Here is a 25,077-nt window from a genome sequence, read left to right on the forward strand (position 1 = left end):
TGTGCACAGATCTGTGCAGGCGTGTATACATATAGGTATGCAGTTGAGCAGGTGTTTGTAGGCATGCATATGTGCAATGTGCAGGTATACAGACATACATGTGAGTATACAGACATACAGATGTGTGCAGGTGAGCAAATGTGTAGATGTGCAGCTCTACAGATAGTGCCCAGGACACTGAGGAGATTGGTGGTGATGCTGGTGATCTGCTGTCTTGAACTTCTGGAAGCTCTGTGGTAGGACAGTTTGGGCTGGAGTATTAACTGAAAGGATCCAAGTTTGAGTCTAGCCTGAGCATCTGGGGAGAAAGATCTGGTGCACTACTGGAAAACCAGCCATTGAAAACCCTGTGAGGAAAAAAAGAGAAAATGCTCTGACACACAAGCAGGTACAGTCTCCATAAGTCAGGATCAGATGCTGTGTCAAAGAGACCCTGAATTACAATAGCCCTTCACTTGGAAGGCAGGGTCCCATTCTACCTTACCCTAGTTTCTCTGAAATGGGGCAATTTCCCAGCTCACCCACACTTGGAAGTCTTGGAGTGCACCTCAGCTGGGGAGGGCTGTGGGACTGAAGGTGCTCTGCACATATGGGGCTACGATGTCTCGCATATTGTTCAGCCTGGCACTTTCCTAAGAGAATACTGCTCACGTTCCTGAGGTCTTCAGTGCTTCAGTGGTCAGAGCTCACATTCACAAGAGACTCACTCTTGGGGGTAGGATAAGAATGCAGCAGACTGTGAGCTGGAACAGCAACCCCAGTTACAAGATGCTATGGCTGCACTGGACTCTGTATTACAGTCTTCCCCAGGGCATCCTTCTCCATGTCCTTCGCTTCACTACCTCCCCACCACCCCAACTGACCTCTCAGCCAGAGGGAACAGGATATATCAGGACTCCAGGAGATGCAGAGCAGGGTGGAGGGATGGAGTGTTGTATCTCCTCATCGTGGGACCCTCACAGTCCCTTGTTAACCTTTACCTAAAAACAACCCTGCCCCCCTGTGTTCTTAGCCAGGACTTGGGCCTGCCTTCTAGGCCAGGAGGGGTATGAGAAGAGGCACAGGGAGCGCGTGCCTCCTGGGCTGGAGCACCAACAAGACAAGGCCTGGTAGGATCTGTTCCTGTCTACCACAGGCAGAGGTAATGAGAGAACAAGGCTCCTGTTCAGCAGCTAGATTTCGATTTTGGAAACACATGGAAAAACTTCGTATAGGTGTACCCCAAGTTGCACAGGAAGGATATGTGCATAGTAGAAAATTACTCCTTTTGTATCTAAGATTGAATTTAATAGTGTATCCTCTGGAAATGCTGAATAGGACTGCTGAGAGAAGGCCTCTGAAAAGAGGGGGCAAAAAAGGGGCAGAAGGGGAGGGAAGTTTGTAGCATATGGAGCAGAACCCCAGTGCTGCTGCCCTTGGTGTTGGGCTCTCGCCATGAAGAGGTTGCTGAGGGTAAAGCCTCCGGCTCAGAAGCTCTGTGATGCAGCTGCTGGAGAGAATGTGAAGTCTTGGGGAGCCTGGCACTGGCTCTAACTGTGTGACTCTGGCTTGTCTAGAACCCCTCCTGGCCTCACTTTCCCTACCTGTAGCAGCAGCAGTATGCACTTTATGGGGTTGTGGGTAGTTGAAAGGAGATAAGGGGGAGTCTGTGAGGTTGAGGGCTCACTGTGGGATGTTTTCTGTCCGCCCTTTCCCTCAGGAAGCAGCTGTGGAGGTTGCTATGGGAGGCTTTCCCCTGCTTTGGCTGGGGTTTGAGATTAACTACATCATCAGGTTGCTATAGAGGCAGCTGGAAGGGGCAGGATACAACAGGGCTTACCAGCAGCCAGGAAGGGTCCCTGGCAGTTGTGTGCCAGGCCTGCTCTCTCTGCCTTGGGCTCTTTCTAGAAAATACTGTGGCTCATTCTTCTGGCATTGACATCCTCCAAATCTTAGGGAGCCCTTCTTTCCCCCTCCCCCTTCACCTTGCATGGACCACAAGCTCCAGAGAAGCAGAGCAGGGGAGAGTGAAAGTCTAGGCCCTGAACTCATACACACCCACACCTCACTGCTTTGATGCGCACCAACGTGTGTGAAGGAGGTTCTTGCCACCCTGATCCCACTCGTCCTTTTTACTCTGCATCCCTTTGCTTGTCCTTCCTGTGTCTGATCTCCCTGGTGTGATTTGGAGACTACAGAGGGAAAGGCTGGATGCCAGCCCGTTGCCTTGCCTCCCTGAACCTAACACTGCTTTGCAGTATTGAATTGAAGGGATGGAGAATGTGGACTGCTGTGAAGACACAACAAACTGGCATGAGGGCCTGAAAAGGACAGCTGAAAGTGGGATTCAGCAATGAGTAACAAGGACATGGAGAAAGGGACTTGAAAACAATTTCTAAGACAGCTTGGGTGAACTGTGGAGAGCAAAGAGGAAGCACTACACAGATGCTGTGGCTTAGAGATGCAGAGGAAAGAGGACACTGCTGGGGTGAGCTGACAGGATGTGGACACTGCGCGCAGGAGACTGGACATGCGCTGGGTGAGGCGAGAGCTAAGGCCCAGGCTTAGGGCCTGGGGAGAAGTGGGAACCCAGTGGTCTGCACGCCTACTTCTCCACAAGAGGAAGTGGTCCTCATTCATGCTCAAGGAGGCTAGAAATGACAATGTCATTTATACTCCATGAGTGTGCAGGCTTCTGTGAGGATGTCCTCTCATCCATTAGAGGGCAGCTTGGACCTGAGCTCCTCCATGGCGACACAACTTTTGTGGCCCTATAAGAGCACCAGATCCTGGAGGCTCTTCATTCTCCCAGGAATAGAGCAGGTGTCCCCAGGGACAGGGAGCTGTCACTAATAGACAGCCTTGTGGGTAACTGGCTGGCTGCTGAATGGCCTTGCTAACATGAACCATGGTGAGAGCAGCTGACTGTAGCTGGCCCTGCAGTACAGCAGGGAATACAGTGGCAGCCCCCTTGTGGACCACCATCTGCATTAGGACCAGGATCATCTTGACCTTTATGTTCCCCATCACCTCAAGCCCAGGTGGTTCTGGACCTCAGGCATGCCATTTGATAACCATCCTGAGGTTATCAGGGTCATGGTGCCCTGGGCCACACACTGGGGACAGCAGTGGTCCTCTGCTCCACACCTGGGTAATCTGAGAGACAGACAGGAAGGAAAGCTCGACCCCAGGACACCAAGAACGCTGGCCTCAGTACTCCCCTGGGTACAGCTGGGGCACAGGCCCCACATGGGCAGGCATCTTGGCCTTTTGGAGTGTGTTTGAAGTCTGGCTCTGGGTACCTGGCAGCCCTGGCCATCTGCGGACCATCTCTACCCTCACACCTAGTGTCCTGTGAGATGGCAGCAGGTTTGCCCTACAGAATCTGTGCTCCTTATAAGGGAGTCTTGCCCTCCCTGGACCTCGTGGTGGGCCCTCATGGTCTGAGCCCATTTTATTCCGCTTCAGTCTAGGGTGCCCTGTGAGCCAGGAGCTGATTCAGAGAAGGGCTGGGATCCACAGAAACCCTCACATTCCACTCCCTTTGCCAACCCTTTCTAGACCCCATAGGGGCTGCTGTGTCTGCTGTCAGGGAAGAGTTAGCTAGACCTCACCAGATTTGAGGGTTCCCAGCTAGGGTTTCACCCTAGCCCTGACTGGAAGCCATAATCAAGGCTTGGACCAGATGGAAAGAGTGTGATGTATGGACTGAAATGTATGGATGGCATGGATGTATGGCAGCTAGTGTCCAAATGCTTCATCACCCTGTGGCCAGGGCCACCCAGGTGGTGTATTCTTGGTCCTTTGCTCTGTCACTCAGTAGTTTGAATGCTCTGGTATGGTTTTAAGGGCCCCACAGGCCTCTGGCTGTTATTGATGGACAGCAGAGCTGTGTGAAGGAGGGTACATGATGGGAGTACATCATGGTAGGGGTACAGCATGAAAGCACAGCTATGGTTCTAGGGTGCCAAAACAGGCTCAGACTCTGTTGTTGGTAGATAGCAGCGCTATGTGAAGGAGGCAGCCATCATGGAGCCATGGGCTGAGTTCTGTGCCCCCAGGGCAGAGAGGCCACAGCAGGGCCCTTATGCCCTTCCTGGCCAGTGGGTTCAGGTTGAAGGAGTCTTCTTCAAGGTCAGAGGCCAGACTTCAGGGGTGGGTGGGGAGAGGGTAAACAGTTGTGAACCATCTGTCCTGAGGGCTCCCTGGGGACTTGGGGAGATCCCAGTTGCTTGGACATTGGGGACATGGATAGTGGCTGGAGTGCAAGGGCGGCCATCCTTGCAGAGAATTTTCTGTGAGCACTTACTACATGGCATGTGAGGGCAACTAGCAGTGCTCACGCTTCATGCACCTGAGACTTGATCTGTTTCTATCCCATCTTCCAGACAAGAACCCCTACCTGGGGAGGAGAGACCCCCAGGACTGGAATCCACACAGATCCTGCTCCCCAGGGAGCACTCTCCAAAACAGTTTTCTTCCACCTCTCACTTCGCCTGCCTGTTGCCCTGCTGTTGGGGGGCGGCTCTCCTTCTGCAGTAACAGCAGTGCTGCCACTCCTGACAACTGGTGAGGGGCAGGCACCCGCCTACACTCCTCTGCCCACCCTTCTCCTGATTCCCAAATTCCCATCTTGCTGCTTGCCTGCCCCCACCCTCATTCTAACTTGTGAGTCACCAGCTGCCTGGGAGCAGATGCTAAAGCAGGAAGGGGACGTGGCATTGTGGGGGGCAAGAGGGGACCCTGTAGAGGTGGCCTCATCTGGGGCCTGGGGCAGGATGTTCTGGAGAGCCAGAGGCTGTCACAGGGATCCTCATCCTTCTAGACCCCAGCTGTACCTCAGCTCTGGGGGACGGGAAATGGAAAGGCAGAGGGGGCACAGACTACCCACTCCAAGATGACTGCCCGCTATAGTCAGAAGGGTCCTTTCTAGAGTCCTTGAGGGCACTTGTCCCTAGGGACTGCAGATGGTTCCTGGGACTCACCCAAGCCTAGGGAAAAGTGGGGCTGGGGAGGGAGGCGCATCCACTGTGGCTGGCTGGCCCTTTCCTGCCTGGTGGCTTTGAGCTTGTCAGTGCTTCTATCCTACCCTCTCTACCTGTAAGCCGGGGTTCATGCTTTGGGCTGCAGCCAGGACTGGAGACAGCCACCTGCTCTCACCCGCAGACTGACTCAACTGCTTGAAGGGCTTCCTTCCCTACCCAGGAGGTCACTGCTGGCTTAGTGGAAATGCCCCTGTTCCATGAACACCTCCCTGTCCCTCCTTCCACCATAGTGTCTTAACTTATGGCTACTTCCCTCTACTCTAGGGGTGCCATCTGGGGAGATGTTAGCCTTCATAGTCCTTTACTTTGAGCCCCTACCCTCTCTTGGCTCTCTGATAGTACAGCTGAGCCACAGCCTCACTCGTCCTTGGACATCCAGTTCAGCCATGCACATACGGACAGGACCCAGGGGGTGCAGCCCTCTTTTTGGTTTATGGTCTTGTCAGGCAGGCTGGGGTCCTGCCATTTGGAGAAGACTTCAGTAAGAGATGCCAGCTGTTCTAATCCACCACAGGCTCCTGTGAGAAACATGGACAATCTCCTCTTGTTTGATTTCTAGGGAACCTGCTGAAGGTCAACTGTGAGTCAGTTCAGACTCTGTGATGAGAGCCTGTAGGGAATTGTGATGCTAAGCCAAAGGCCACACTTCCCCGATGGTTTGAATCCACTAGGAACTCTTTGAGAGAAGGATGAGCAATCTCCTCCTGTGCAATTTCTAGTCTTGATAGCTCAACGGAAGGTCAACTGTGAGTCAGCTCCAACTTGATGGCAATGGGTAGAACTGAGTTATAAGCCCAAACCAGCATTCCCCCTAGCAAAACCTAGTCCCCCATCCAGACCGAAGAGGCCTGAAGTTCCTGCCAATATGGGAAGGTAGGAGTAAAGCAGGTCTGGTTCTGCAGTCCACCTGTGGACCTGGGTTTGTGGGACAGTGTCTTCAAGCATGTGATGCCACTCTTGATAGCCTCATATAGATAGGGCCTGGTGGAGGCTACTTCCTCATGACATTTCCCTCATTGTTCCCAAGCCTTCCGGATCCTTATTGCTGGTTCTACACTGCCCTGACTCACTCACTCTCCCTTCAGGTTGGTCCAATGGAGCAAAAGAGGCAGACAAGAGGTCAGGTGTATCCCACTTCCTACTGTTGGGTGTAGGGCACAGGATAGGCTCTTTTCCTACCTGGCATATTAGATTTAAAAAAAAATATCAAACTCATTGCCATGGAGTTGGAACTGACCCATAGCTGATCCAGTGAATTTTCAGGATATTATAAATCATGTAGAGGGAGATTGCCCATTTTTCTCTCATAGAGCCACTGGTGGATTTGAACTGCCTAAGAGGGACCATCTTACAACCTTATACCTGGCACAATCTGCACAGCTCCCTGTAGGCTAGGTTGGCATCGAGATGCCTATACCTCATAGCAACTCTGTGAACAGCTGATCAGAAGCCTTTCCTGTCCTGGGCCATCCTTGCAGTCACTGTGTCAATCCATCTGGTTGAGGTTCTTTCTCTCTTACACTTACCCTCTGACTTTCCCAGCAATACCAGGTTTAAGTAAAAAAATCATTGTTATGGAGTTGGAACTGACTCAGCATCAACCTTTCAGCTGATTTTCAGAGGCTGTAATGTCATGGAAGGAGACTGCCCATTTTTCTCCTGCAGAGCAGCTGGTGGATTCGAACTGAATGGCTTTGGGTTGGTAGCTCTTACATTTACTATCATAGTTTTGGATTAAATTTTAACTTCCTTAGCCTGGTCGTTGGTGGATTTGATGGTAGTAACCCAGCAGTTCATTAATAATTTGTCTTAATTATCTGGTGCTGCTATAACAGAGATGTCACAAGTGTATGGCTTTACCAAACAGAAATTTATTCTTCTACAGACTCATTGTCAAGTCCAGTCCAACTCATAGCAACCCTATGAACAACAGATCTGAACCCTGCCCTATCCTGTGCAATCTTCACACTTCCTGACACACTAGAGCCCATTACTGCAGTTGCTGTGTCAACCCATCTGGTTGAGGGTCTTTCTCTGCCTCAACATTCCTCCACCTTTCCAAGCATGATCTCTCTTCCCAAGGAATAACCTCTCCTAGAAACAAGCCCAAAACAAGCGAGACAAGGCCTCATCATTCTTGCCTCCAAGAGCACTCTGGTTGCACCTTCTCCAAGACATACTCACCTGTTTGTTCTTTGGGGCTTCCATGGGATGTTCAGCACTCTTCTCCCACACCAAAGTCTTACAGATTAGACATTCAGATTTAGGATTCTGGCTCTGGCAGAGGCTTTCTTTAGGTTCTGGGAGTTTTCCCATGCAAGAACCGGGGTACAAAGGCTGCTTCTCTTCCTCTGCCTGCTGTCTTGTGGCACCAAGGTTTCCCTTCTGGGCGAGCTGTTCTCCCGTTTTACCTCTTTGTGAGCAAGTGTGAAGTGTTACAGGCCCCACACCAGGGGAGCTTCTCCTGCAGGGGTCATGTAAGGACTGTGATTGGATTCCTTTTATCCTTTTACTGCTTTTTGGCTTATCAGGTTATGGGAGCTATCAAGTCATGATGTAGCTTCCATATTACATCGTTACATGTGGGGGACACAACTCAACCCTGTGACCTTGTCCCATGATGCCCTTAGAGTCCTTGTGAGGTGCGGATGTGCTCATCATCTCATATTGGGCCCTGAGGAAGCAGCTCCCCAAAGCCCTTTCCTGCATCTTTGTCCTGTTCACTTGTATTGGTGGCATTATTTTGCAGTCACGTTGAACAAAGATAGGCATTATCAGGTCATCTGCAAAGAGATGAGCCATCGGGACAGCTGTGACTTGCCCGTGGTACAGGAGTCCTGGGTCCACCCAGGCTCAAGAAGAGGCCCATTCCTAGGGGTCAGCCTGCAATTAGGGAGATGTTTGTCCTGGGCTTCTCCCTTGGTCATGGAGACTCGGGGACTCAAGGTCATGGGGCTTTTCTTATCCCAATTACCTGCAGAATTTTGGATAGCTTTCAGGATAGTAAATCATTTGGATTAATGACTTTGCAGGAAAATGGTTTCATGTGTTTTTCTCCATTTTTTAAATTTGTGACCACAGTGAGTGCATTATGTTCTCTGGTCTTTGTCCTCAGTTCTCATTGGTGCTGCTTGGTGCTCGTCCAGCACACATGTGTGTCTTGTCCCTATCATCTGCAGTGTGTGCAGCTGGAAACTAGTGCTGCTTCAGTGCTGGAGTTGCTCAGACTATACAGGAGAACACCCCTGAGAAGCACAGCGCTACCTGCCAAAGGACTGGGAGCTCTCAGCTCACTCCCACAACACCCCAGCAGGTGGTCACAGCTGTGTTTGCCCCTGGGAAGAGAGGAATTTACATGGCTCTAAGAGCTACAGGTTCTTTATACTAGTCTTGACATTTTTTCCTGCTTTAAAAAACTTTCAGAATGATAAGCATAAAAATACCATGAAAGAATAAATCAATTTGCTAAGCCTCCATCCTTGTCTGTGAGGTCCAGATCTTTCAGCAGACAGAACCTGTGTTCTATTTTAGTAACCGAGTGCACTTCCCTAGAGTGTGACCTCATGTGTGTGGAACCCACACCCGAGTCCTGCATGGTGGATGTTGCCTTCTTTTTGAGCTCTGTGTGGACAAGTGAATGATGTTCATTCTGTGTATATTCTGTTTCCCCCTCAGTTCCATTCAGTTACTGTTGATAGTGGCTATTTGAGCCATCTCAAAGAATGCTTCATGCTCTTGTCCATGGCTTACGGTGATTTAGCATCCATTGCAGTGCAGACCTTGGGCTGACCGGGCCTGAGACTTATTTTGGAAGATGAGTCCTCAGTCCTTGTTGGGGCTGAGTGTGGAGGTGAGGGCCAGTGTAGTCTGCTCCCAGACTTGGAGTTTGGAGCCCAGCCATCCTTACTTTCTCTGGGCATCCAGGCATCAGGGCAAGGAAGGAGCACTTGGTCCTCTTCTTAGAGTGAGAACTGCTGGTGTTCTAGAGTGTCCCAGAGAGGTCCTGCCCACAGACATGTTCTGACGCTAAAGAAGGGCACATGCAAGCTTCCAGATTAAGTGTGTGTCTGCTTACCCCTCCTGCAGACTCACTGACCACATGTGTAGAAGGAGCACGGTGATGAGATGGGAGGTTTCAGGGAGTGGCTCTTACCCCCAAGCACAAGGCTCTTGGGCTATGATAAAAGGTGAGAGGCCCACAGGCATGCTATTCAGAATCATTTTTTAATTAGCACGTTAATTGTTACCCTAATAACGTGTGCTATTAGGAGCTCCCTGTGGGCCTCCTGTGTGTTATTGCTGTGCTGCACATGCCCTTGCTCACCATCCCTGTGAGGGGCTCAGCTGCTGTGGAGGGGGGCAGATGTCCCTTCTCCAGTCCCTTGGCACTTCATGGATGTGACCTTGAAGTTTGAAAGTGACTTTGTTTTTCTTTATGGTTCTCCCACATATGGCTATGCTCCCCAAAGCAGATTTGTCTGGGGCCTTTCTATAAATGAAAGTCCAAATGAGTACTCCCTGTGTGGGCTGTCGGCTTAATGATTACACGTTGACGGATGCAGCCTGACAGCATCTGTTTCCATCACTGCACAGTGTTCCCTTGTGCTCCTCTTGTTGCTCAGTGACATGGCACTGCCTTGAGCTTATGGGAACAACACACTGTCATCCTGAACCACCCTCATGACCGGGGGAGGGGGAGTGTCCTCACCAGACCACATTATCTGAGGGTATTTATTGCCTGATTCAAAAGTAGACCACTAGGCCCGTTAGCGTGGTTCTTAGCCAGTAAACAACTCTGAATCCTGTTCAGCATCACAGGAGGCCTCAGCTGAGGAATGGGTGACAGCAGTGCATAAAGTCTACAGGGGAACGTCTACCCCCGAGCATCCCTGTCCCTTAGTGTGACCCTACTGTTGATTATTAGGTGTTGTGGAGACAATTTTTTACTCATAAGGACCCATGAGACAGAAGGGGGACTACTTATAGGGTATTCTAGGCTGTGTCCTTCTGGGTGGCTGATGTGTGGGCTGGAACTGCTACTCAAATTCTTAATCATCTTACTACCAGGGTTCCTTTCTGTGTGATTATAACTACAATCTATCTTCTCTCCTGTCAATAGAAATGTGGGATACTTTTTTCACTGTTTTGCTGCTAAAATCTTTACCAGCTTTAAAAATCCTACTAAGATGTCTATTTATTTGAGATATAGCTTTTCTAACTGAAAAACGATAACTTGCTAGTTCCCATGGACCCCAGCCCCATGCTCTCCCTCTGGTATCTCATTCAACTAGAGAGGTGCAGCCTTGGGTAGAGGAAGCTTGGTGGCCTGACCTGAGCGGTCTGGGACCACCATCATGCCTCCTTCTTCCAAGGGAATTCTCCTGGCCAGTGCCTTGGACTCTTCCTCCTGCTGAGCTGTGTAAAATATTTCAAGGTATCCGCCTTCAGACCTGTGATATGGAGATTTGGATGGAGGAGGGGAGTCTAGTGGTGTGACTGGCCAGAGCTGGTCTCTGAAATGCCCTGAGGCCACTGGCAAAGATGGCTTTTTGGTGCAACCCACTGCTGCCTCAAAAGCATGGCTTTGACTTCATCTGGAAACTCCCAGTATTCAAAAAATTAGGGCATAGAGTGAAGGCTGAGTCAGGGCCATCAGCTCCACAGCTGTTGAATGGCAATGGCCTTGTCTGGACCTTGGGACAGCCCAGGCTAGTGCCCTTGTCACACCTGCTTATCCTGTCTGGTTAGCGGACTCCCCCTCCGGATTTACTCAGCCTTTTCTGGGGAATAAGCTGTACTCTCTGCAGAAGCTTCCTGCCCCAAAGCTTCAGCTCACCACCCACAGTCACTGGCAGCATCATAGCCACATGCAGGTAACCACTCTTCTCTTTTTGTCCTCAGACCATCAGAAGCTGGAGAGAGAGGCTCGAATCTGCCGCCTGCTGAAGCACTCCAACATTGGTGAGGAAGGGGAGGGGCAGGCTGCCTGGGTCTTTCTGGGGATCTGACTTTCAAAGAGAGACATGCCCCTTCCTACTCTCTTCAGCGATGTAATTGCACAGGCATTTCTCTATGACAGCTGTAGCAACAGCAGTGCTGAAATACACCTCTGTCTTCAGGTGACCAAACTCAGGATCCCTGTGAAGTTCTGGCTATGACCAGATCCTAACCTTGTCCTGTACCTTGTGGGGTAAGGTTAGTAACAGAGCCCCCAGAAGGGGTTGTAAAACCAAGTGACCTCATGGTATAACCCCACCATAAGAGAAGTTGTGAGTCTGTTGAACACATGCAGTGGTCTCGGAGCAGCCGGCTGCATGACAGCCCTCTGCAGACTTGCCAGAAGGCCAGACCCTGGTGCTATCCACAGAAAGAGAGCTGCTGGCCAGTCTTGGAGGCTCTGTAGTCTTCTTTTGTCCAGTTCAGGGTCAGGACTGGGAACACATGTTGCCCTTTCCTGTCTAGGAGGAGTGTCTTCTGCCGTGGTGGAGGGAGGGGTTTGTCTGGAGACCAAGGTTGCAGTGGGGACAGCAGCAGCAGGCTCACCTGCTCTTGGGTGGAACCAGGCCTGCACCTGGCTGATGGGGCTTCAGGGTAGATCACCTGGCACATGGACAGCTCTGATGGGTCTGGCAGTGTCCTGCTTATGGTCTATGGCACATCTGCTCTGTGGTGGTGTCATGCTGGTCCATAGACCCCTGTTTTTGCTTTCCAAGATCCTGCTTATAAGGACCTCATTCCAGTCTAAACCAATACAATCTAGAATAGAAGTGGAGCTCTGAACTTGTAGGTGCAGAACTAGTGTAAGAACAGATGTGTGAGGCCTGAGTCTGTTGGGAAGGACTTCAGGAGATTAGGAGTTACCCTGGGTGGACACGCCCAGCCCACCATCTCCACAGAAGCACCAGGATCCTCAAGGCCCCTGTGAACAAATAGCTGAGTGTTGCTGAGCACCCACTGGGGCCAGGCACCATGTCCCCAGGGAACAGCTGCTTCCCTTCCATGTCAATCTCCCCACTTAACATGGAGCTGCCCTCTTCCCTCACAGGGATCTAGCAGGCAGGAAGGTGACTCCCACAAGAGGCAGGTGGAAGTGTGGAGTCCCCTTTATGAAGTGTCATGGTTGGAACCCTGAGTGCAGAAGCCTAGATTCAGCTTGTGACTCACAAACCTCATGATCACGCCATGCCGTTAACTGTTCAGGGCACAGCCTCCTTGTTTGTGAAGGGGCAGGGGGGAGGAATTCACCCACATCATAGAGTGATTGAATCTACTGCTCTTCACAGATTACCTCACAAACTAGTCGCTTGCACCAACAAGCACATATGTCTTTCTAAGTCAGCCCATATAGTCTTTCTACTGGCCTCCCAAGAGCAGTGTCCTTCTTATAATCCTAATGATAAACCACGGAGCTCTGGTGGCTTAGTGGTAAAAAATTGTGCTGGTAACACAATGGTATATGCAGTTCAAATCCACCAGCTGCTCTGTGGGAGAAAGATGAGCAGTCTCCCCCGTGTGATTAACTGCCTCTGAAAACCAACTGAAGAGTCAGTTATGAGTTGATTCTGACTCAATGGTACATGACAACAAGGAGTCAAGTTCTTCTCTATGTGTGGACCTGTGAAACTTAAGAAGCAGACTGCCCATTTCCAAAATGCAGATGTTGGACAGTTGCAGAGTAGATATTTCCATTCCAAAAGAAAGAACTGGAAAGGAAGCAGTAAACTCAAACTGCAGAAAAACATTTCACTGGACCTCAAGGTTTGAAAAGAACCCCTCTGGGTCCAGCAGGGTAATGGCCTCCAGCCCTAGTGGCTGTCACATTGCTCCAGAGTCCACACCTGTCTTCCTACGCTTGTCCCATAAGTGGCTCTGGCAGCATAGCTGCTGTGTGTTGGATTGTTAAGGAGAGAGGTGCATTTGAGTTCAGGAGCCGCTCCTCTTTAAAATATACAGAAACCCATGGGAAGGTCGTTGTGAGCTGGAGTCAGTTCAGCCATGGTGAGCTTGGCTTCAGTTTGGTTCATGACACTTTCAGCATCTGCTGTCAGTGTGGCTGCTGAGATGGTTGGCTGGATTCAAAAGACACACTGCTGATTTAGCAAAATGTTGCCTCGCGACTCCTCTGGTGCCATCTCTACAGCATGCTTTCCTAATTTTTGCAAGATGGGTTGTTGTTGTTATGTGCCTTCGAGTCACTTGCAACTCATAGTGACCCTATGTACAACAGCCCTAAACTCTGCTCTGTCCTGTGCCAATCGCACTGTCTCTGACACACCCATCTCGATTGCCCCAGTCACTGAATCAATCCACCTCATAGAGGGTCTTCCCCTCCTGTGCTGTCCCTCCACCATCCCAAGCATGATGTCCCTCTCCAAGGACCAGTCCCTCCTTAAAAGATGTCCAAAGTATGTTAGACGAAGCCTCAGAATCCTTGCCTCCAAGGAGCCACCCGGTTTAACCCTCTCAAGGATGAATCTGTTTGTTTTCCTAGCAGTGCATGGTACCCTCAATACTCTTCTCCAGAACCACAGCTCAAAGGCATCAATTCTCCTTCTATCATCCCTAGTCATTGTCCAACTCTCTGATGCATAACAAGTGATTGCAAAGACCATGGCCTGTATCAGACGCACCTTAGTCTCTGGAGAGACACCATTGCTCTTCAGTACTTTGGAGAGGTCCCTAACAGCAGACTTTCCCATTGCAATACATCTTTTAATTTCCTGGCTACTGGTGCCAAGAGTGTTGACTGTGGAGCCAAACAAACTAAAGCTGGGAACAATCTCAATCTCTTCACCATCCATTCTGATGCTGCCAATTGGTCCAGTGGTGAGAATCTTTGTCTTCTTGACATTGAGCCTCAATCCATATTGTAGGCTGCAGTCCTTGACACTCTGCAGCAGGCGCTTCAGGTCCTCTTCAGTTTCAGAAAGCAGGGTGTGTCATCTGCATAATGCAGATTGTTGATAGATCTTCCACCAATCTTGACCCGACATTTCTCCTCATAGAGCCCAGCTTCCTGGATAATCTGTTCTGCATACAGGTTGAAAAGGAGACAGGACACATCCTTGCTGTACGCCCTTCCCAATTTTGAACCATGCAGTGTTTCCTTGCTCTGTTCTGATGACTGCCTCTTGGTCCAAGTATAAGTTTCGCATTAGCATGATCAAGTGTTCCAGGATTCCCATTCTTCTCAGAGTCAGCCACAGTTTGTTATGATCCACACAGTCAAACGCCTTTGCATAATCAATGAAACACAGATAGACATTCCTCTGGTACTCCCTGCTTTCAGCTGGGATCCATCTAACATTAGCTACAATATCTCTAGTTCCACAACCCCTTCTAAACCCAGCCTGGACTTCTGGCAGTTCTCTGCTGATGTGCTGTTTCAGTCATTTTTGGATAATCTTCAGGAGAATCTTGCTTGCATGTGAAATCAATAATATTGTTCTATAGTTTCCACACTCTGTTGGGTCACCCTTCTTTGGGATGGGAACAAATACAGATCTCTTCCAGTCAGTTGGCCAAGTGGTTGTTCTCCGGATTTCTTGGCACAACTTGGTGAACACATCCAGGGCAGCATCTGCTAGCTGAAATATGTCAGTTGGTATACCATCCATTCCTGGGGCCTTATTTTTTGCTATTTCATTCAAGGCAGCCTGAACTTCTTCCTTCATCACCATAGGCTCTTGCTCACATGTTGTTTCATTAAATTTTTCTGTGTCTGCTAATTCCTTTCAATACAATAATTCAGTATATTCTTTCCATCTTCTTTTAATACTTCCTGGATCATTTAATATTCTGCCGAAAGCATCCTTGATTATAGCAACTCAAGGTTTGAATTTGTTCTTCAGTTCCTTGAGCTTAAGAAATGCTGAGCGAGTTCAGCCCTTTTGATTTTCTGACTCCAACTCCTTGCACATTTCATTGTAATCCTGTGCTGCCTTTTGAAATCTTCTATTCAGCTCTTTAGTATCTTTAATTCTTCCTTCTGCTTTGGCTTCTCTGCACTCCAGTGCAATACTCAGAGTCTCTTCTAACATCCATTTTGGTCTTTTCTTCCTCTTCTGTCTTTGCAATGATCGTTTGCACTCTTCCTGGATGATACCCTTGATATCCTCCCACAGCTCATCTCGTCTTCGCTCATTAGTGTTCAAGGCCTCAAACCTGTTCCTGAGATGGTTCTGAAATTCATGTGGGGTAGACTCAAAGTCATATTTTGGTTTCTGTGGATTCGGTTTAATTTTCCCTCAGCTTGAACTTGCTTATGAATAGTTGGTGGTCTGTTCCACAATCAGCTCCTGGTCTAGTTTTCACAGCTGATAGTGAGCTTCTCCAGCAGTTCTTTCCACATATGTAATCGATCTGATTAGGCTGAGAAATCTACCATTCTTAGAGATCAGATTTCTTTTGCTTAATCTCCTCCCCATTTTGTTACCTTCCTCTCATATTTTGCCATAAGCAGCAGGGAGCCCCCAGTCATCGCCTTCCACTCTCTGTCCAGAAAGTTGTGCAGTCCACAAGCAAGTTCGTGACTTACCTGCTTTTCTTTCCACTAAACTTTAGAGCAGGATTCAGCCATGTTCTCTGTTACTTTGAGATAAAAATAACTTGTCCTCAAAGGTCCAGTCACATGTTCCTCATTGTCTGTTCGGATCTCACCGGAAACACCTTTCTTGTTCCTGTTTCCAGCGTATTTTGTGACATACGAAATAGACATTGCAGACTTGAGTATCACGCCAGCGTGAGTCATGCAGATGTTTTGGTTTTCTTAGTATATGTAAAGATATGTTTGTAATGTAATTTTAGTCTTGTAAAAGCTCAATGACACTATGGAAAATTTTGAAATATTGTGAGAATTATCAGAATGTGATACAAAGGAAACTTGCTGTCAGGAAGATGAGCTGTCAGTGAAAAATGCAGAACAGCAATGCCTGTAGCAGCTTTCTCTAATTTTCCTCACTTCTTTCTGAACCCTTATAAGAATCAGTTTTCTGGTGAAATTCTTCCAACAGTCTTGTTATGGATTTAATTGTGTTTCCCAAAACCATGTGTTATAAATCCCTATATGGGTTATAAGGAACTCTGGTGGTGGTGTAGCTTATGCATTGTGCTGCTAACCCAAAGGTCAATAGTTCAAGTCTACTGAATGCTGCTAGGGAGAAAGATGAGTAGTCTCTTTCTGGAAAAGCAAAGGACCCTGGGAAACCTCCCTTTCTATAGGTGAGGAAGACTGGAGGGAGAGGTCTGGGTGTCCTTGCACAGAACCAGACAAGGTGCCGGCCTGGACAAGTAATCTGGGAGGAGGACAGGGCAGAGCTACAGCAGGGAGGGGAGTGGGAGTGGAGGAGAAGAGGAGGAGGGCAGAGCCGCAGCAGCTCTTCTCCCTACATGACCCTGGGGTCTCTCTTGGGCAGGGGGTTTGCGAGACCTCTCCTCAAGGGTCTAGCATCATCCCCTTGAAGCCACTATAGGCAGAGAGCTTGGGACAGCAGTGTGGCAGTGACCCCTGTCCTTCAGTGCTGGCATACTCAGGGCTCAGCACACTTGCTTAGCAACATCCTGCATAGAGGTTCTCTATGACTGTCATACAGGGGTCAACTGTGCCCTCCCAAAGGCCACCAAACTGGCACAGGAGTCAAAAGGGCAGAAATCCCTCACCTATCTGGCTCTGGGGTTGAGGCAGGGCCAGGTTGTCAGGGCATGTGTGTTTTGGGGCAGTTCTGGCATCTGACGACTTTGTAAGACAATGCCAGGCACTGTGCTGAGTCTGCCGGAAGTCTCTGAGCCCCTCTGTGTCCTCACCAGTGGGACCAACAGCCTCAGGCAAAACATAGACAGTGCTCTCCCCACCCCAGTACAGCATATGGGCACTTCCTTGCCACATCACACTCAGGAGCCCAAGGATCTGCAAGGGATGGCTCAGGATTGGGGGATACAGATTACAGCTGCTGGATGTGGAAGATGCTAGCAAGATAGCCCCTGGGAACACTGGGCCTCAGAGCAGGGAGGATATAGCTGCCAGTTAGAAAGGAGACCGCGTGAGAGAGCACTCTGAAAGGGGTCAGGCAGGGAGTTAGGCCACTTGTGCTGCAAGTTCGCACCACATCGGCAGCAGCCCCAAGTGGCAGAGGGACAAGGCCCAGGCCTGCCTGCCAGGCTGAAAGGCAAGTCCAAGGACAGGGCTTCAAGGCTTCCCAAGGGCAGCTCCTTCAATTCCCATCACCAGCCTGGGCCCACTGCCTCTTAGTTTCCCAGCTTTGCTTACCTGTGACCAGCTGCCTGGCCTTCACCGTCTGAGCTGCCGCCATCCAATTAGGTGAAGTTAGGCATATTAACTTCTCAAGGGACACAAGTGTCCAGTATGCACTGCGTGCTCAAAATATGCCTTCTGGCACTGCCACTACTGTTCTAGCAAAGGGCAAACAGCAAAGGGAGGATGGTCCTCTGCTCAGAAATACTGATTCTACTCCAGGAGTGCTCCTGACTTCAAGGGAAATACGCATGGGAGTTGTTCTTTGTGCTGAGAGTCACTTAGATATTTGTTCAATCATTTATTCACTTAGCAAATGCAGCCAGGCCTACTCTGCTTTGAGTGGAATGGGTATGGAGAAAGCGGGTGTACCCTGTGTGTCTCTACAAGAGCTTTTGAGGTGCATCAGCAGCCATGGCTTTGATACTTCTTAGACTCTGAATGCAGGACTCAGCTTGGCTTGGGGCCATGTAGTATGGTGACTATAGGAGCTCAGGGAACTTGTTGTCACAGTCTGCCTTGGGCTGCCCTGGAGTCCCCCACTCCACCAACCATGTAGGTGCCAGGTAGCCTGGAGAGGCCACGTGCTGCTGGAAACAACTCTGGGCTGTATGGGTGGACAAGAGGACATTTCACATCTGCTGCTTTGCCACACAAAGTCTGCTCTTAGTGGCTGCTCTACTGGGCCTAGGGTGGGTAATTTCATCCTAGGACTGAGAGGGGCCTACGTCTTCGGTGGCAGAAATGATAGTAAGTGTAAGGAAACAGGAGACTAAACAGCTGCTAAGGGAAGGTGGAGAAGGGCAAAGTACCACCCCACAGCATTTCCCATTCCACATCAATTCCTGCCCTGCGGGGGCTCCAGGCTGTACCTGGTCAGCCTATGGGATTTGAGGAAGCCTCCTGGCCCAGAAGACCCAACTCTGAGCCATCCTTCACACTGTCCCGTGTAGCTTGCCATCACCTCAACACCTGCAGGCCCCCTTTCTTGAGGGCTTGCTGGTTACCATGGCGATTCACTATGCCCTGTAGGGCAGGCTGGCCTGGCCATAGGGAGACCCTGGCTCTGTCTGCTCCTCAGGACCCTTTCCTGTCTCCACAGTGCGGCTCCATGACAGCATTTCTGAGGAAGGCTTCCACTATCTCGTCTTTGACCTGTGAGTACCATGTTTTCCCCACCATTCCAGCCCAGTTCTACTGCTCTGTCTGGGGGCAGGGACTCTCAGGCTTACCTCTGTTGCTGTCCTGCCTGCCTAGCCTCCTTGCATCCTCTCTGAAAGAGTCAGCAGGGTCTTCTGGAGATGGGTAGCATACCTGGGCTGGGACAGTGCTGAAGGGCAGTGGCAGAAAGAGACTGAACCCTCACTGGTGACCATGGGAAGCCTGTCAGGCTGCTTTGAGCCCTGGACCCTTAGGAGTATCCTCTTCTTTCTCCTAGGCCCTCCCTTGCCTGGGCTTGGAGCTTCCCAGCTGCCTGCAAATGTGTGTGTGTGTGTGTGTGTGTGTGTGTGTGTTGTAAGTGTTAGGATAGAGGTGAGGAGTGTCACAATGCCAGTGGCACCCAACTGGCTCTCACCTCCTCGATTTAGCAGTGGTGACCTCATGACATCCCTCCTTATACCAATATCAGTGCTATATTTAGTTGCTGGTGAGTCAGTGCAGTCCTGGGAGGCTCCGTCCTACCCTGTGGCCTGAACCTGTCATTGTCTGTCCCCTGCCACCCTCTCTACCCTTGCTCTGTGCCTGAGCAGATGATGCTGAGTATGGAGGCCCACTCTGAGCTCTCTGACCAAGAGGTGCTTGCTATTCCTGGTCCCAAGTATGTCCACAGGCCCCAGGCAGCACTTGGAGATGGAACCAGTCCAGGCTTCAGCCTTTCCCGTGGGAACAAGGCTGTGCCCTGTGATGTCCAGAGTGCCCTGGGTTGAGGGGGAGAGAGCCCTCTGTCACTTTGTATCCCCTCAGTCTCTCAGCCCTCCACTGAGTTCTCTAGAAAACATGGAAGCCTTTGGATGTAGCAGAGTTGGGGATTTCCTTGCCCTGACATCAGGTGGCTACATGCATTTTAGAAGCAGATAAGGGGAAGAGGGAGAGGAGAGTTCATGTGTGCACATATGAGAGTGTGTGCTTGAGGGGACAATATGTATACATAGTTCTTGAGCATGTATGTGTATAAATAATTCTTGTCTTTGAGTACTAGCAAGCCCAGGATCAGCAGGAGTGTGAGCAAAAGGCTCTTAGGGAAGTGGAAACCAGCTGGGGAGGGGGAAGGGGAGGTAGTCGGGGAGCCTAGGCCCCCTCACCCATGTTCCCCAGGATGTGGTTGTCTTGGACTCCACTGGCACTTCATCTCACAGAATCTCCAGTGACCCCCTCACCCAGGAAGGCTTGGAGGACCATATACTACTTACATCCCTGGCATGCTCCATTAGCTTTCAGCTCCAGAGGAGTCTGACGGGTGCAAGCAGGACATGCAGGACAGAGGCTCCAAGCAGCTTCCCAAGGCTATGGAGACCAAAAGGAGAGAAGAGAGGTCCTAAAGATTGATGGGCATGTGTGCCTCAGCCCCCTTCCTTGCAAATTCATATGCTGAGCTTCAGGCCCCACACTGATGAGGGGCTTGGGACCTTCTGGTCCCACAGTTGGGAGAACACTTTCTGACCTGGTATGGCATCAATTTCAGAAGACCCTTATCAGTTTGAGGTCTCTGGGTTTTAGGGATTAAATGGGCACCCTATTTCCTATGCCTGTAGATATTATGAAGTCTTGGGGACCTGGCCTAGAAACACTACAAATCACCCACACATTCCCTGGTGCCTACATGATGGGAGCTGGGCCAGGCTCTTCCTGCAGCATCCTCTGCCTTGGACAGAGTGGAACATCAGATCCCACAGCTGTGGCAAGGCTGGTGTCTGAGGAGCACAGTGTCCTGTGCCTATGCGCTGAGGCAGGTTCTGGCCTTGGCATCCACTAACATAGATGGTAGCCCCTGGAGCTCTTGAGCCTGGGAGCTGTCCTGGCAGGGCCTCTCTGTGCTTTGATTCTTGCCTAAGGCCCTGCCTGACTTTGCTACTGCCCTGTGATGGGCTTCAGGCCTGGAAGAGCAGTGGCTTGGGGTGGGGAGAGGGTGTCACACGAATATGGAGGATTGTAGAGCTGGAGAACACCAGGCTCCTCTCCTGGCCTAAAACTAGGATCTGGTCTTGCTAAGCATCTGTACACTCACATCTGTGATCACTTGTCCCGCTAAGGCAGACATGTGCAGGAACACCCATGCATACACATATGCGTGCACACTCTCACATAGGGCCAGGGGCCAGGGGCCAGGATGGATGCCCTCACCTAGAAATTGTTTTGTTTCTTTGGAAATAGTGTGGTTGCTCACAGGACATCTCAATGTAGTGAACAACTAGAAGTGTCAAGAAATAGAGGTAGAGAGGGAACAGGTAGAGAGTGAATTCAGGACATGGCCCGCTTTGTGAAGGAGTATAGAACAGTGACACTTGCCTGGCTGCTTGCTGGGGGCCCAGCTCAGGGCAGAGCCTTTGCACCTCCCCAGTGCAGAAAAGTTTAGCCAGGAGGGATCCCCAGTCTCCTCTTTACTCACGTGTGCCTCCTCTTTACATCGAGGCCTTACAGTCTTGCCCAGCCAGGGCTGCTGCTCTTGTTTGGGGATGGTGGCCCCAATGGCCAACCCAGTTCCACAGCTGACAGGAAGCAGACTAGACTGGGAACCAGACTTTTGACCCCAAGGCCATCTAAGGGTATTGTTTCAGAGGGGCAATGCAGAAAAGCTTCTGTTTTCCTTGGGTACTCACCTTCTCTGAGCCCCAGTTTCCTCCAAGTAAAGAGGTTCATTCTAACAACAGTTGAGAGGCTTCAGGAGGACCCTCATGCAAGGCATCTAGCTCAGCACACATGCCAGTGTTATGAGTGAGAGAGAGAGCCTGCCCAGGTCAGAGTACTGCCCACTGCCGCTGTCATGCACCAGCTGGCATAGCATGCTGAAACATGAAAGTGAGGAAGACCAGAACACTACATTCAGGGAGTTTGGGTGGGGGACAGCATGGCAGCAACTGTGTGGCCATGGGATTGGCCAGGAACTGGGAAGAGGGTAGGTGCAGAGGGATGTCCCTGCCCACATCCTCCCAGAGATATAGAGGAGGGTAACAGGAGCACCCTCTAGGTGATGTCTCTCAACTGACCTGGAGCTGGCTCAGTTAGGTGAAGGACTGAGTGGATGCAGGAGACAATTTTGTCTCCTTTCCTATGGGTCCAAAGCCATGTACTAAACCCTTCCAGCCTTGGTTTTGTCACTTTTTGTTCCCATGTTCTCTCCTATTCCAGGATTTGTACCTTAAAAGTCATCCAGGGCTCTTTTCAGGTTCCCAAGTGACTTCTAGGCAGTGGCTCTTGTTCCTAGGGCTCCATCCAGATTGTAGAGCCTCTCACAGGCTGGTGCATGTGGTAAGTGGGAGTGCTAGGCTGGGTGCCAGGGGCTCAGCATCATAGTTACTCCATACGCCCCTCAGTCACTTGACCAGGTCAGGCCCAGTCTCATGTTCTCTGGTTTTGGAGAGGAGGCCCTGTCTCTGGGCCCAGGGGGTTTGAAGAAAGGACATCAGATCTTTTCAGAACCTGAGGTTAGAGCCACAGCCTGGGTATAGCTGTGCAGAAGCAAACTCCTATGATGTCCACTCTGAATAAGTCATGTGAACCTTTGTTCTCATCTGTAAACTGAGTGCGTTATGTTATGCCATGGTTGTAAGGATTGAAATGTAAATATCATGCATGAGTTGGCACTTGGTAAGCTGTCCTAATATAGGTAATGATGGCGACAAGGTGGTTGAGTTGATGGTGATGACAGTCCTAGCAGTGGTGTGTGATGGTGTTGGTGTGCAAGAGGTGGTAGTGGCGGTGATGGCAGGTAATAATGGTTCTGTGTGGGAAGTGGTGCTGTGGTGGAAGTGATACTGGTGGTGTCTGTGGTGATGATAATGGTGGCAGGTAACGATGGTCTGTGTGGGAAGTGATGGTGCTGTGGTGGAACTGGTACTGGTGATATCTGTGGTGATAATAATGATGACATGTAACAATGGTCTGTGTGGGAAGTGATGGTGCTGTGGTGGAATTGGTACTGGTGATATTTGTGGTGATAGTGGTGGTGGCAGGTAACAATGGTCTGTGTGGGAAGTGGTCCTGTGGTAGAAGTTGTACTGGTGGTGTCTGTGGTGGTGGTGGCGGCCAGGTAACAATGGTTCTGTGTGGAAGTGGTGTTGTGGAGGAAGTGGTGATGGCGGTATCTGTGGTGATGATAATGGTGGCAGGTTCTGTGTGGGAAATGGTGCTGTGGTGGAAGTGTAATAGCAGTATCTGCAGTGATGGTGGTGGTGGTGGCAGGTAACAATGGTTCTGTGTGGGAAGTGGTGCCTTGATGAAAGTGGTACTGGTGGTATCTGTGGTGATGGTGGCATGGATGGTGGTTATGATAGTAGCAGATAGTGATTCTATGCCAGAGGTGATTGTGGTGCGGGGCTGATAACACAGAGGTGACAGTCTTCATGATGTTGTCTCCTGCAGGGTCACGGGTGGGGAGCTCTTTGAGGACATTGTGGCGAGGGAGTACTACAGTGAAGCTGATGCCAGGTAAGTGTGGAACCCTCCACCACATCTCCCTTTCTCTCACCCCTGTGCCCATATTTCACCAAGCCCTTTTATATTGGTTTGCTTACAAAGTTCATATACATTTTGTTTTACTTTATTTTTCATTTCATATTGTGTTTCATACAGTCATTCCCATACATTATGTTTTATAAAATTATTCACCACTGGACCTTGTCCATTATTACCCAGTCTTTTCAGGTCCCTACTGAATCTTTCCCATTTCCTTTACCTTCTCCCTCGACCCACCAAGTCCTTTCTTTTCCTCTCTTCTAAGTCCAGCTCTGTTCCTATGCAACATTCCCCTCTGTGGCAGGGTAGAGGGCCAACCATGATGAAGCACTGGTTCTGCCAGCCCATGCTGGCCACCTACTTGATGGCCATGAGGCTCTGCTGAAAACTCTGAACCCCTGGTCTCCATGTGTTTGAAAGGCAGGAGAGCAGGGTGGATGGCTTCAGGAGGAGATGTGGCCTGAGTATGGGGAGGCCTAGGCATGATTTCCCTGAGGTCACAGTGTCTGGTACCTCTATCCAAGCCTTGAGGGAGCCAAGTCCATGACCTGGTGACTACTTTAAGGCTCTCCAGAGAGTAACAGTAGAGTTTGATTTAAGGTGCTCTCAACCCCGTCTCTTGAAAAACTTAGTTAATGACACATGAGCACTTCTTGGTTAGCCTTTGTCATAATAATGAACACTTTCCAAGCTGGAGCCAGGAACTGTATTCCAGGGACTCTTCCAGAGCCACCAGAGTCTGCCCAGATTGAATATATAATGAGGAGCATGGTCTCTTGCGCCGGTAGATGGTGGATGGAAAAGGCAGCAAGTCGGGAGAGACTGTTAGCTTCACATCCCTGGAAGGGTCAGCCTAAGGTTGGCCTGCTGCAGTCCAAATTCCTGAGTTTGTGGCTTTCTGACCACTGGCTGACACAATGTGAAGGATTGGCCACAAACCAGGTTATCCTTGAGCTGAGGTACACAGTGCTAAGGGACATTCCTGGTTATAGATCTTAGTGCACCTGACTCAGGAATTTGGATATGGAATGAGTGGATATGGAATGAGGGAGATCTTTACTGATGTTATATGGATCATGGTAGAAAGCAGAAGATTCCAGAAAAAAGTTTACTTGGGTTCTATTGATCATGCAAAGGCATTTGACATACGGATCATAACAAATTATGGATGGCATTGAGAATAAAGGGGATCTCAGAACTCCTAATTGTGCACATGGAAACCTCTACATAGACCAAGAAGCAGTTTTCCAAACAGAACAAGAGAACAGCCCATCGTTAAAATTTAAAAAAAGATATGCATCAGGTTTGTATCCTTTCTCCGTATCTATTCAATATGTATGCTAAGCAAATGATTCAAGAAGTTGGACTCTATGAAGAACAATGTGACATCTGGATTAAAGGAAGGTTGTTCAGCTACCTACATTATGTGGATGACACAAGACTACATATTCAAGACTGTTGTTGTTAAGTGCTGTTGAGTCAAGTATGACTCATAGTGACCCTATGAATAAAAATCTGACCCTTATTGTATCTTGTGCCACCCTCACACTTCTAGCATACAAGAGCCCATTGCAGCACTCACCATGTCAGTGCATTTGGTTGAAGGTCTTCCTCTCCTTGGCCGACCCTCCACCTTTCCCAACATCATATCCCTCTCCAAGGAATGACCCCTCCTAGCAACATGCCCGAAGTATGTGAGACAAAGCGTCATCATTCTTACCTCCAGAGAGCACTCTGGCTGCACCCTCTCTAAGACATATCTGTTTATTCTTTTTGCCATCCATGGGATATGCAGTACTCTTCTCCAACACCACATAGCTCAAAGGTCTTCTATCAACCTTATTCAATGTCCCTCTCTCAGATGCTTAGCAAGTGATCAGAAAGACCATGGCCTACATCAGACACACCTTAAACTGGCATCATTACTTTTCAATAATTTGGAGAGGTCCCTAACTTCAGATTTTCCCAGTGCAATGAGTTTCCTTAGGAAGAAGGATTAGCCATCCACTTTTGAAATAGCAGGCCTCTGAAAACCCTATGGACAACAGAACACATTTAGATAACAGAAATGGCAAAGGAGGTTGAGTTTTCAATTATGGAAATACAAAGGAAGAGGAACAGTTGTAAGCA

The 25,077-nt window shown here is 49.7% G+C and overlaps 1 protein-coding gene across 7 annotated transcripts in view; it reads left to right on the plus strand.

Moving 5' to 3' along the window:
- The window catches only part of CAMK2B (calcium/calmodulin-dependent protein kinase II beta), a 241,961-nt gene that overhangs the window by 136,968 nt on the left and 79,916 nt on the right, over nt 1–25,077 (plus strand). For all 7 annotated transcript variants that reach the window (XM_006892147.1, XM_006892153.1, XM_006892151.1 and 4 more), the window contains exons 3-5: nt 10,926–10,985; nt 18,377–18,431; nt 22,855–22,920. In XM_006892147.1, the coding sequence (XP_006892209.1) occupies nt 10,926–10,985; nt 18,377–18,431; nt 22,855–22,920 (181 nt within the window). The remainder of the gene's footprint in view (nt 1–10,925; nt 10,986–18,376; nt 18,432–22,854; nt 22,921–25,077) is intronic.

Source organism: Elephantulus edwardii, unplaced genomic scaffold (genome assembly GCF_000299155.1).
Source record: "Elephantulus edwardii isolate Elephantulus edwardi_28Jun2011 unplaced genomic scaffold, EleEdw1.0 scaffold00111, whole genome shotgun sequence".
Lineage (NCBI taxonomy): Eukaryota > Metazoa > Chordata > Mammalia > Macroscelidea > Macroscelididae > Elephantulus > Elephantulus edwardii.